The 13,239-nt window shown below is 49.8% G+C and overlaps 1 protein-coding gene across 2 annotated transcripts in view; it reads right to left on the minus strand.

Moving 5' to 3' along the window:
* Positions 1-13,239, minus strand: part of PLXNA4 (plexin A4) — a 516,386-nt gene that overhangs the window by 81,027 nt on the left and 422,120 nt on the right. For both annotated transcript variants that reach the window (XM_011941209.1, XM_011941210.1), the window contains one exon: positions 5,688-5,888. In XM_011941209.1, coding sequence (XP_011796599.1) covers positions 5,688-5,888 — 201 coding nt within the window. The remainder of the gene's footprint in view (positions 1-5,687; positions 5,889-13,239) is intronic.

Below are 13,239 nucleotides of genomic sequence, written 5' to 3' on the forward strand. Positions count from 1 at the left end.
GGCCTACTAAAATGCAGATTCCAGGGCCCATCCCAGATCTGCCAGACTGGAATCTCTGGAGATGGGGAGCATTTTGAGAACTACCCTGTGATTCTGGTGCTGATTAAAAAGTTAGAGAATCTCTGCAATCTGTTAGAAGTAGGGAGGTAGATGGACTGCCCCTGTGGAGGGAGAAGGGTATAAGAGGGGGATGACCTCCCTCCCTTCCTCCCTCCTTCTGTGTGTGTGTGTGTGTGTGTGTGTGTGTGTGTGAGTGAGTGAGAGAGAGAGAGAGAGAGATAGAGAGAAACTTTCAGGCTTCCAATTCCCTCCTCCAGCCACATTCAATTTCTTCCCATCCTTCCCATCTCTCTCCTTGAAGGTCCCAGTGGGGAAAGGTGATCCCCACAGGCTTCAAACTGCTGTCTGGACGACTCTGGGCAGGGCTGGCTGTTCCACCCCAAGCTGAGCACCATTTGATCACCTGGAGGCAGTGCTGGGGCGGGCAGAGCTCTGACCTTTAGGAGGGATACTGGCAGTGGCTATGTCAGAATGGGAGCCTGGCTTCTGCTTTCAGGCCTGGGTCTGGCCAGGACACAAAGTGGAAGCAGCAGGTGGTGACCAGGAGTGTGTTAGCCAAAGATGAATAAATCCTCAAGCCCCCTCTCAGGAAGGACCTGACATCCCACAGAGAGGAAGGCAAAGAATCCTACATACGTATGCATGTGAGCATCTGTGTACACACGTGTTTATGTGCCTGCTGACTTGAGAAGAGGTTAGCACACATCTCCATGTTATGTGTCCATAAATGCACATGCACATAGACACACAGACACACACAGTTCCACAAAGTGGTTCTGCCCGTGACCAGCTGTGTGAAGTGAGCAGATAATCCACGTCTTAGTTTCCCCATTGGTAAAGTGGGAATTCAAAGCAGTTCACATCTCCTTGGATTGGGGTAAGGATTCAAGATCACGCACAGCATCTGAGCATAGTATCTGTCACATAGTCTAAGCACTCAAATGTGATTTTGTATTTTAGTCTATGTGCATACAGTTGGGGATGCTATGCAAAACTATATTCGTATTGCTTATGTTTATGTTTGTGCAGAAAAATAATAGCAGCCATGCATTGAGTGTTTCTGTGCCAGACCCTTAATATGTATGGGATGTATGCAGATGAGAATGCTTATGTGCTTATGTGTTCTGGTATGTATGTGTGTGTGTGCATGTGTGCAAGCATGAATTTTCTCTTTGAAGAAATTGAAAATAAAAAAGACATTAGGATCACATGTGCTGGGCATTTCTTTCTCTCCCCCAATCCTGGGATCACAACTATGAAATATTAGAGAAATCATTAACCCCATGTGCTCCCCCCAAGTCCCCCTCTGTCTCTAGGGAAGTTTCCCTTGTTCCTGGAGGCTCTCTCTCTTGCGGATGACCTGCAATGTGCCTGGGGCAGGGTAGGGGAAAGGGGTGGGCATGGCAGACGGAGCCTCTCTGCCTCTGCAGACAGCTGGGAGCCTGGACCGCAGGCTCCCATCCCCCAGGATCCCCCCATCTCCACTCCACTTAGCATTTATATAGCTCTCTGTAATCAGCGGGCATTTAATCTGCACAAAGCTCAGAGCCCGGGGAGGACAGGCTCCAGGCTCCTGGAGGCTGGGAGGTTAAGTGTCTCAATCAAGGTCTGGCACACCATGCCGGGCTAATGGATGACTTTCCCCATTACCTTGGGAAAGTGTGAACCTCAGCTTCTACTTCTAAAGTAAAAATGAGACCTCGATATAACTGAGACATTCTTTCCTCCAGCCAGTCCCTTGTCCCGAGATCTGAGATATTTTGCCAGAAAGTTCTATCATTTGGGCAAACAAATCTCAACAACCTAATGCTACACAAGAAGCTGGTATGTACCCTGTGTCCATCTCTAGTCCAGAGGGCTCTGCTGACCCCTTTTCAGCTGTGTCCCAGTAAAGTAGAAAGGGGGCAAGTTCTCTTCCTGTTGCTCCCCTATCCCTGTTTTGCACGTGGTAAATGAAGGTGCCAAGAAAAAACCAGAGGCCCACATGAGTCCGCGGAAGCTGGGCCTGGCGCCGGCCCTCAAGACCAGCACTTCAGCCAGCCAGATGCCCTTTGCAGCCCACTCACTGGCGTGATTGGCAGCCTCTGAGAGCTGGTGGCCATGCACTATTATTAGCAGCACTTGACATTTTCCTAGAGCCTTGGTCTAAAGTGGGCCACGAATACCTACAGTTGCTTCCCCTCAACTGCTACCTGTGAGTCCGCTCTGTCCTCCTCCCACTAGCCCCTGGGGGCTGCAGCCATTGGCTCAAGGCCTGTCCCCGCATAATGGGGTTGGAAGTGGCTCCACCACCCCAGCCCAGTGTCACTCCCACACTGAATTTTCTTCTTTTTTCTCTGCTCTCCTCTGAGACTAATTTATCACCCACCTCCTTCTGCCATCACAAACTCATGGATTTCTTTGTTAGATCCCTTGTCCAATGCTGTTTTGATTGTTCATGGATTTAGGAAATGAAATAATTTCTTCTTCCACACAATCCTCTTTGAGGCTGATCAGACCATACTCCCAGGAATAACACCAAAGCTGGGGTAGAAAGTGCCCTTCGCTGCTGTTCTTTGCTCAACCTGTGATTAGGGGTTATGTTATAAAACTGGATTCAAGTTCTCAATTTGTGCCTTACTTGCTATGTGATCTGGAGATGGTCACCTGCCCTCTCTGGGCCTTGGAGACCTCATCCATAACAGGATTAAGTAGATACTCTCTCAGGTCTATTCTTGCCTGAAGGTACCCTGTTTTCTGTAACTATGGTGGGGGAGGGTTGCTCCGATCATGACTGCAAAGATGTTTGATGGAAATCGCTTGATGGCAAGCAGCAACCTGACCCAGACCAGCATTTAAACTGGGATTCCACTGTCCCCCATGAAAAGAGAGGCTCCTGGGAAATGGCAGAGCTGAGCCCTCCAGAACTATGTGATTCCAGTGGGTCCTAGGAAGCAGAGGGGACTCCTCCTACATTCTTCTATCTGAGGGGTATCCCTCCTGTTGCCTCACTTTTTTTTTTTTTTATCAGACTTTAAAATGGTAGAGAAATCACCTCTCCTACAACTAATGGTGTCAAAATTAAAAAGTCATGGAGGCAAAGTCAGCTGAGCTGCTTTGGAAGCAGTGACCTGGGGGCACCTACACCTGGCCCATGGTGGATGGGGAGGCCACAGCTCTGAACTCCAGAGGGCCAGAGCACAGCGGGAGCTCTCCTCAGGTCCCGAGTTGGGGGCAGGGCACAGGCCAAGAGCTTCAGTCTCAGGTTCTCTCCTTGGCGAAGGGAATCGCAGCTTCCAGGCCTCCAGCTCCAGTGCCAACAGGGGCTGGAAGTAGAACTGACCACTGTGTCCTGGGATATCAGGCTTCCAGATGTGAAATTCCCAGGGGTGGAGCTATGTCACTCGCTGATTTCTTGAGGTCCAAGGATTCAACATCTGACAGTGTGCACACTGGAGCCCAGTCGTTCCCTTCCTTTTCCCATGGGTGCCGACCAGGATGCCAGCACCAGGTACCCCATAGGGACACCATGAAGGAGGAGACAGCACTCACCTGCCTGGCGCTGCTGAGACCCTGTTTGTGCTCTTGTTCCCAGGAGGCTCTGATTTCGCACCCATGTTTGGGGAGTTCCCTGTGATGGCTAAGGACTCATTTGGTCAGGCAGCTCTTGGCCTGGGAAATGCTGAGGACATTTCAACACAATCTACTTCCAATTCTGGCAGTCAACAGAATGGCAGAGGGTCCCAGCGAGCTTCTTGGAAGCTAAAGTTAGTCCCCAGGGCACAAAAGAACTTCTGACCAAGGGGTCTAGAAGACAACTCACACTGTTGTCTGGAGGATCTTTGTCTATTAATGGAGTCAACCAAAGCCCAGGCCATGGGGCCCAGTTTTATGACACCTGTGTCCCTCTCTTGGGGAACTGAGGGCACAGCCATCTGAGGACTGCAGGCTCTATCCACCCTCCTGACATCCCCAGATCCTTGGGGCAGCTTCTCTGAAGAAACAAGGCTGTTTTCTCCATGGTTTGAGATCCTCACCAGCCTTCTACAGAGTCAAATGTGAGGTCCAGATGCAGGTCTCTTTCTATAGGGAGCATCTTGTTTTGGAGAGAATGACTTGAGCCAAACGCTTGGGGCTGATCTGCTTGAACTCAGAATTTATGGGGAAACAGGAGGTGTTTAATATCTCCTTTGTTTGCAGATTTAATCTGGAGTGCTGCGGAAATCTGAAAAATAGCTTGGCCACCAGGGCAGGAGGGGGATGGGCACACGGGATGCCGTGGGAACAACATCTGGGGTTTCAGAGGTTGTGAGAGCAGCGACCAGCTCTATCCCTGTAACGCTGAGTGACCTAGGGAAAGTGTGTAGGATTCTCTGGGCTCCATTTCCCCCTGGACTACTTCCTGCAGGAAGAGTGGGGTGTCCCACGAAATCCTTTGTCTGGGACTTTCCTGGTCACACATCACATCTCCAAATACAGACACTGTATGTAAGTGCCCAGGAGCAACTAGAAGAATACATGGGAAGCAGTGTGACACAGGAGGGGCCCTCAAATCCAGGCCACCTCTGCCACTCACTAGTTGTGTGACCCTGAGCAAGTCACTTACCTTCTGGCACATTTTGGGATGCATTACCCCAAAGTGAATAGAGCTTCAGCTTCTGGGCCTACACTCGCACACACAGCCCCTTTTAAGGCCTACGTATCTAATTTTGTACTTATTATATTTCAGTCTTAAAGAAGGTCTCCAAATGGTATGTCTCACCCCACAAATCTAGATCTGCCCCTGCTTCCAGGCCTCCACTTTCTCTTTTGTGCAGTGAAGAAAAACTTTAAAGTTTCTATGACTTGAAAATGTTCTGAATCTATGTGTCTAGTATTTGTCTCTGAGCATCTGGGCACAAAGAAGGTAGCCCAGAAAGTCAGAGAGAGACCAGAGCAGTAGCTGGAAAGGCAACATGGCAGGTGCGAAGGGAAGTGGGCAGGAAAGGTGATACACAGGTGGGGTTCACTGTGGGGTACCTAGGAATGAGGTAGACAGCTGTCAGCAGCCTGGGGACTGCTGACCACTCATTGACAGGGCTTGGGCTTAGTGTGGATTTGCTACACATTGGGCAGGGTTTGTGCTGATCTAAGCAGCACGCTCCTGGCCAGCTCCTTCCCTTTTGTTGTTTCCTCCTGCCAATGCTTGGTCTGTCTCAGAAGCCTTCTCTGCTGAAAAACAGCCTCTATGTAGATGTGAAGGTGGTGGGATGTCTTTGGGGCTTGTTGAGAAGGCAGGGCACAGGGCTTTCAGAGCTTCTCAGGAAAGAGGATGGACATGAAGGTTCCTGGAGCCCAGCATCTGCCCACAAACAGGGCTCACAGCTCCACAGCTGGTCCAATATCCCTTCTAATCCTGTCTTGCACGGACAACCTTTACAAACATTTACAACTACGGCCAGGCCCTGGGTGACCTCAGAACCCAGCACGTTGCTGGGGCAGGTGTTGTGGCGCTGGGATGTGCCAGCAGGCATGGCGGAAGCAGGTGGCAGTTTTGTGCATGTTGAGGAAATGACTGCAGGACTGAGCTGATTTGGCCCCTAGAAAATGACAGGGATGTGGGCGGGGCGGGGGCCTGGTTTGGCTGTGGGCAGGGTTGGGTGACTCACAGAGGTGTTCTGGCACTGTACGCTGGAGCTGTTGAAGCGCAGGGCGGGCACCCGCTGCTCGCTGCCCTGGATGTTGAGGATGCATTCGTAGCCACGCTGCCCAGACTGGGGCTGGGGGAGGTTCTTGGCCTTCAGCGTGATAGGCTTGATCACCTCCACAGGCACCAAGATCTTGTCCACTCGCAGCAGCTGGGGGCAGTCCTGGGGACAGAGGGCATGGCTCAGGCTGGGCAGCCAGGAAACCAAAAGAGCAAGGACCTCTGCAGACATAATTCAGATGTTACCTGTCTCCACCCTTCCACGGACACACCCACAGGTGACCCCTGAGGTGCTCGTGCCCACCCAGTGGGCAATGCACTGAGGACAAAAATGAAACTGAGGAATCTGGGGTCCTAGTGTCATATCTTGAGGTGGTCCCCACCCTCTTTGGGTTCCCTGAATACCTTCCTTATGCAATCCGAATTCTCCGACACTCCTGTAGCCTCCTCATGGCACCCTTCTACCCTACTAGAGACTGCCTCTGCTGGCTAGGCCTCCCCCCGCCACTGCGGACTGATTATCTCTTTGCCTGCTAAGTTCCAGGCTGTCAAAAATTGGGATGGATAGACCATGTGAGAATCTCCACAGAGAGGCAAAGCCTTGGGCCCTGCTCTGTCCCTGGAATGTGAGTCTTGACTGCAGCAGCGGGGCTGGGAGGGCCTTCCCTATGTGGGCTGAATCTGATGTTTGAGAATGTTCCGGAATGGGCCCCAGAGGCTTTATAAATCCAGAAGCTTCTGACCAAGCTTTAGGATGTCCTGGCCCCAAAGAAATGCCTCTCAGAGTAGAAAAACTCTGAGCTCTTTCTAGATGCTAGCAATGGGCATACTTAGCCCTGGAGCCACAGGAGCCCAGATGGCCTTTAGGATGGAGACAGTGAATCACTGGGCCCCTTTTTCCTGGGGCTATTGGCTTTGTCTAGGGAGGACTAGGGACATAAGGAGGTCAGAAGAAGGAGGGTGGGTGCTCTGCCCGGTTGAGTGGTAGGAGCTGGTGTGTTGCTGTATTCTCAGGAGCTGGGTGGAAGAGAGTCAGTATTGTAGCTCCTGCTGATGGATGTGGGCAGGCGTGAGGCCTTCCATAACACAAGCATGGCCTGGGCACCCCCTGTGCCAGGCAGGTCCCACTATCCTCCAGGTTCCTCCATCTGTGGCTCTATCTGGGGCATGCCAAGACAGATGGTTCCTGGGCAGGTTGATCATCAAAAGCATGATGCACATGTTCTTTCTGAGGGTGCTTTGTCATGGGCTCACCACCAACTCTCAGCAGAGGCTTCTCTCCCCCACCTTAACACTTGTCCTTAGCAGAGTAAGGCAGAAAGGAAGCCACTGAGGAATGGTGGAAGGGAGGGGTTCCAGGTAGTTAGGCAACTGGCAGCTGTCCCTCCCAGGTCCCAGAGCAAACATGAGCCAAATATCTCCATGCCATTACGAGCTACACCATAACAAGACTTAGGCTCAGAGGGAGAAGGCTTGAGCTAGCTCTAGTACCCCTGAGCTGCTGATGAGCTCTGAAACTCTGAGCACATTTGAAACTCAATTTCCTTATCTATTAGTTGAGCGGGACTCCAAGGCCCTGTTTATCTTAATCCATCATGATTCCATGATTTGTAGTGGTTGTTCCCTCTATCCTTTCTGATCATCCAACAAGAAAAGAGGAGGGAGAGAGAGGCAGGGGAAATGGAAGCAAGAAAGGGAGACAGAAAGCTATAAGAGAACCTAGGAGACAGAGAAGAAGCTGGAGGAGCAAGACCATGGTCCACAGATGGACCAGCAGTGGAGCCTTTCTTCATGGGAGTGTCCCAGGCCCATTAAACTAATCCTTCCTCCCATGCCCCTACAGGCTGCTCACACCTTTATCCTGAAGTACAGCTAAAAGAGGAACTGCAGATCCAGAAATTCCACTCCTGGGTTTACATGCCCAGAGGAACTGAAAACAGAGACTCAGAAATCTGCACACCCATCTTTACAACAGCATCATTCACAACAGCCAAAAAGCAGAAGCAACCCAGGTGTTCACTGAGGAATGAATGGATAAACAAAATGTGACCTATTCATACAATGGAATATTACTCAGCCTTGAAAAGGGAGGAAACTCTGCTATAACATGGATGAAGCTTGGGGACGTTATGCTAAGTGAAATAAGCCAGCTACAAAAAGGCAAATACTGCAGGGTTCCACTTGTAGGAGGTCCCTTGAACAGTCAAATTCATAGAGACAGAAAGTAGAATGGTGATGTCTAAGAGGAGGCAGGATGGGTAGTCGTTTGACAGGAACACCACCTCAGTTGGGGATGGTGGTGACAGCTGTACAACAATGTGAAATGTACTTAACGCCATTGAACCGTATCCTTAAAACCAGTTCAGATGGTAAATGTTATGATATGTGTATTTTGCCACCAAACAATGAAGAGAAGCAGCAGGGAGGTGGGCCAGCAGGAAGAGAACAGGGGCCTTGGTCTTAGCCTTCACCTTGCATGTGGTCTGAGGCTCTACAGCGTGTGGGTCTCTGGAGACGCCAGGTAGCCACCTGTGGAGAGTCTTAGCAGCTCCATCCTGTGCCCCTACCACAGCCGCTCCCTCAGTCCCTGCTCTAGTAAGGTGGGAATGTGAGACACAAAGGAAAGAAGTGATTTGTGGAAAAGATGGACATCAGAGCTGGAGTAGGAAGAGAGTGATATTGGCAGCTCGAGGAGAGCAGATCCTTGAGAGTGGGGTTGCTGTGAGTCTAGGCTCCACTTGACTGAGCCCTGGGCAGCTTCTCCTCCCTGAAGCAGGAAGGAGCCTGACTCTCCCTCCTGCCACAGTCCCTGGAGGGAGTTGGGTCTGGTCGCACTGGGAGTGAGAGCCAGGAGGCCCCAGAATCTCTTCCCTCAACCTCCCGCATCCACATGTTGCCACCCAGAAATGAGGCACTGAGGGTACTGGAATCTCAGAATCCTCTGACTACCCTCATGGACCCCATCTATTTTGCAAAGGAGAAACTGAGGCGAGGAGAGGCAAAAGAAGGGCTCAGTATCAGCAGATGAGCTGGTAGCTGAAGAACTCAGATGCCAACTGCCTGAGTCACCAAGTTTCTGCCCTTCATGAAAGAGGCAAGTTCCCAACAATGGGCAGGACCACCTCAGGATGGGCTGGTCAGTCAGCCAGGGTCCCTCTGAAGTCCAGGGGACTTGGAGCTGTGAAACCCTCCGGAGCTGGGCTGGAGCCCTGCCTGGGGGCTGGACCAGTCTTGTCCAGGAATGGGCAGCAGCAAATGCCTCTCTCCCATGTCCCCTGTAAGATTTTTAGTGAGACTTGTGATGAGTTCTGTAATGAGTCCTGATTATCAGTAGCCCCATAAAGGCCTAGTTTGCATATAAAAAGGTTGGCAGCTCTGAGAGTAAGTTCATTAATAATAATTGGAGAGGCCCAGGGCTGGGCTGGGCACATTTCCCTCTAGTGGCGCTGCTGATTGACCCCAGTGTCCCTCCTAATTGAAATGTAAAATGGCAATTTCTCCCTAGGCAACAAGGCATGAAGGGACCACTTCCACCACCCTGCCCCTTCCTCCCACCCCAGCATCCCAGATCCTGACCTGCCTTGTGCTGAGATTCCAGATACAAAATCACCTACAGATCTGACACTCCAGGGAAACTTCAGAGAAACTTTCATATTCCTCCAGGGCGTGAGCCTGAAGCCCTGTTTCATGGCCCAGGGACTCAGGGCAACCAGACCTTTATCTTCACCTTGAAGGCTCATCACCCAGCAGGAGTCTGGCTGGGAATCCTGTAACTGTGAGAGTAAGTCTGTCTCCCTCCTCCCCCTCTAGTCTCAGAGTCTTGAACAAGTCCTGTCATCATTGCTTGGCTTAACGATGAATAGGGATTGAAATTCCTCTTCCAAATGACCATTTTGGGGATTCCATAGACTAACACATATAAAGCATCTGGCCTAGAGTGAGCGGACATTCATCAAATGTTTGTCCTTTCCTCCCAACCCAGCCGGCATCTTGTCCCTCATCTGCTCCCTTTTCCCACCTCATTTCCAAAAGACCCATCTCCTTTGCTCCTGCCTCCATGCAATTTTCTGCAAATACCCCAGCAGTTCCCACCCAACTTATTCCAGTCCTCTGGGCTTCACATCTTAGGATAAGTCTGCCTAACTTAAATAGCTCTAAGTGTCCCAAACACCAGGGGGACTGGCAGGGAGGACCCAGTTCGGGCCACTGCTCCCCGAACAGCAGCCTCCACTTCTGGGAAGTGACATCGTAAAGTTGCACGTTCCATGTGTCCTGAGACAGGAGATCTGCCAGCCATTTGGCTTTGGGCAAGCCCCTCAAACCCTCTGGGTCTCTTTACCCATAAAATGAAGAGGTTGGTTTGGATTGATGAATTGTGTAGTCCCTGGAATATTGTGACATCAGAAATATATATTGGGTCTTTTCCTCTGGCTGCTGGTACGGTGCTTCTAAAACCTTTGGAGTTTTCTGAATGACTGGGGGAAAAGGAGCATCTTTTGTTATTCACAGTATGCCCTTTTCCACTATACCTGAATTTATGCTCATGAGGTGACTCCTGGAGGATGGGGGTATGTTGCCAGAGGATCCACACATGCAATTAGAGGGTGGCACTTCAGCCCTCTCCTCTGGGGAAGGGAGAGGGGCTGGTGACTGAGTTCAACTGTCTACGTAAAGCAACCTCCATCAACACCCTAAGTGAAGGGGTTTGGAGAGCTTCCCTGGGGGTGAACAGGTGGCGATGCTGAGGGAGTGGTGCCCAGAGAGGACAAGGAAGTTCAGTGCCCCTTCCCACACCTTGCTCTAGGCACTGCTGCATCCAGCTGTTTATCTGTATCCTTTGCAACACCCTTTAAAAGAAATTAGTAAATGTAAGTAAATGCTTCCCCAAGTTTTGTGACCTGTTATAACAAATTATCCAATCTGAGGAGGGGATTGTGGGAGCCCCTGACTTATAACTGGTGGGTCAGAACTGCAGGGGACAACCTCAGACTTGCAACTGGCATCTGAAATGGGGACAGTCTTGTCGGACTGAGCCTTTTAACTTGTGAGAGCCAATGCTCACTCTGGGCAGGTAGTGTCAGAAATGAGTTGAGTTCTAGGCTACCCAAGTGGTTTCTTGGGTAGCACCGAGGATTGGAGAATTGCTTGGTGTAGAAAAAAGCCCCACGCATTTGCTGTTAAGTATAGAGAAGAACAGTTTGTTTTCCTTTTAGTCCCAGTTCTATTAATATCCCAGCTGATAATCTGGGATATAAAACTGTATGATCTTTTTGAAGCTCAGTTTTCCCACCTCTAAAATGCGGATAATCATACCTGCAAAACTAGCTCGAAATGTGGCATTCAATGAGCCAATGAATGAATACTGGAGGTGTAGGGGAAGTGGGCCTCTGAGGGGTGGCTCTTCACCTATCAGCAGGGACATGTTTTAATATTTTAATAATTGGTATGTTGCAACTTGGTATAGTTGTCCAGTTGAGTAACTGGCTCTGACAGGCAGCATGGGATACTGCTGTGATTCTAATTGACATGGTTAAGTTGGTACAAGCATTCAATTCAGTGTCAATTCCACTACCTCCATCCCCTTCCACATATTTTCCACGTACTATATTGTTTCAGACACACACACACACACACACATATAAGATCACTCCCGTGTTCTAGATAAAGACACTAAGGACACTATTTACCTCACTCAGTGCCCATGACAATGATGAGCACAGTATTTTCACCCAATCACCATACTGACCTTTATCCACAGATGATTATCCAGCTTCCATCCAAAACTCCTCAAAAACATACTGCCCTTCTCTTTTGAAGGAGGACATTTCTCTGAACCACCATTTGAAAGGGCCAACTTTTGGAGGATGGAAAATACCTGTATTTAACAAGATTCTTTGGAGACACATGCATGCTAGAAGAACCTGACTCCCTCGGAGGCTGTTTTGCCTGTGGCTACATTCTGCAGTTCTAAGAATGCAGGGGTGTGGGAAGTGGCAGTGGCTTGAGGCACAAGCATACCTTTAAAGGCCTGGCATTCAGGAGGTGACAAAGGTCAACTGTCCAGCCCCATGAACATTTTGGTCTCCACTGATATGCACACAAAATACAAATCGCACTGCTAATTGCAGAGGACAGGAACACGAAGTCAAAGTATAAACGCGAGAACAATGACTTTCTATCCGCCATGTCCAGCACATTAGTGACTGCTTTATACAGAGGCTTCATTGCATATTTAAATAATTGAACAAGGATATAAAGAATGCAGCCTAGCTGGGAGAGAAAAGGCTGCCTTCAGGGCTGGTGCTGCCTGCAGATGGGGGTGATAGGCCCTTGAATTTATAGCCCTCAGTGTGTTTACAAAATGAGGGCTCTAATTCTTCTATTGTTACAGCAAGACTGGAGAAAACAGAGCTCTAGGGAAGAACAGGGACCTGGTGGGCAGCTAAGGAAAAAATGATTTACAGGTCACCTATCCTCCGTCCAAGTCACCTCAGCCTTCATTAGTCCCAAAGACAAGCCAGCCCTAACCCCAACCAACCCCCCAAATTTATACTCACCTTCTCAGAACCACGGTGCCCAATACAAAAATGTAACGCATCATATATTTTCTTGCTGTTCCCCAAGTTTATAATGCCATTAGTGTGATCTACGACAGGCTGGTTTATAGAGAGAGCAAAGTAATAATATAAAAAGGAAATACCCATAACCTGAAGTGGGGAGGGGCAGGCAAGATTGATGGAAAGTGCAGTTGTCTGGAGGAATGGCAACCCAGTAATTGAATACCTGGAGTGGGGGTGGTGCATGGGTGGGGAGCATGTTCTGTAGCTGGATTTGCTTTTTTTTTTTTTTCCACAGGAGGGTGAAAGGCACGGCAGGCGTGGTTTTGTTCCCTTGGGTTGGATCCCAGGAATGCCTTCCCTGCAAGAAGGGAAGCAGAATTGCTGACAGAGTAGGTTGGTGATTTCCCTCCAGAGTCCAGTCAGTGGGTCAATGCCCTTGCTGTGCTCCTGTTTCAGGGCATGGGGCTTATTTCAGTACCAGGGGCAAGCAGCAGCCCATGAGCTAGGACTTTCTCGGTCTTGTTGGGTCTTCAGTCCTGGAGAAGACTTGATCCTTTTGATACCAGATTTCATCCTGGCTCTGAGTTTCTTTTCAGGAGTGTTGGGGTATTAGGGGATGTTGGGAGAAGCTTTCAAACACAGTTTTGCAAATCAAATAGAATTCATTTTGCCTCCTCTGATCTTACAACTATTCTCTGGAGTAGGCAGGCTGGTTGAACTTCAAGAGGAGAGGCATTCCTGGGAGCCTCCTTGGTGAGCCTGCATACCTGGGGGCCAGATGTGCTTCACCCTCCTTGCAAAGCCTCTCTAGTCTGGTGCCCAGAGAATACAGCTTCAGCAGCAGCTCACTTTGCTTTTCAGTTTAGATGAGAAAAAACAACAAAATAGTCCATCAGGGACAAATTCTTGCCAATGGATTTGCTTTTGCAAGGAAGTTCACCTTTGTTCCTCAAG

The sequence above is a fragment of the Colobus angolensis genome, unplaced genomic scaffold (assembly GCF_000951035.1).
Source record: "Colobus angolensis palliatus isolate OR3802 unplaced genomic scaffold, Cang.pa_1.0 Scaffold2, whole genome shotgun sequence".
In the NCBI taxonomy this organism is placed as follows: domain Eukaryota; kingdom Metazoa; phylum Chordata; class Mammalia; order Primates; family Cercopithecidae; genus Colobus; species Colobus angolensis.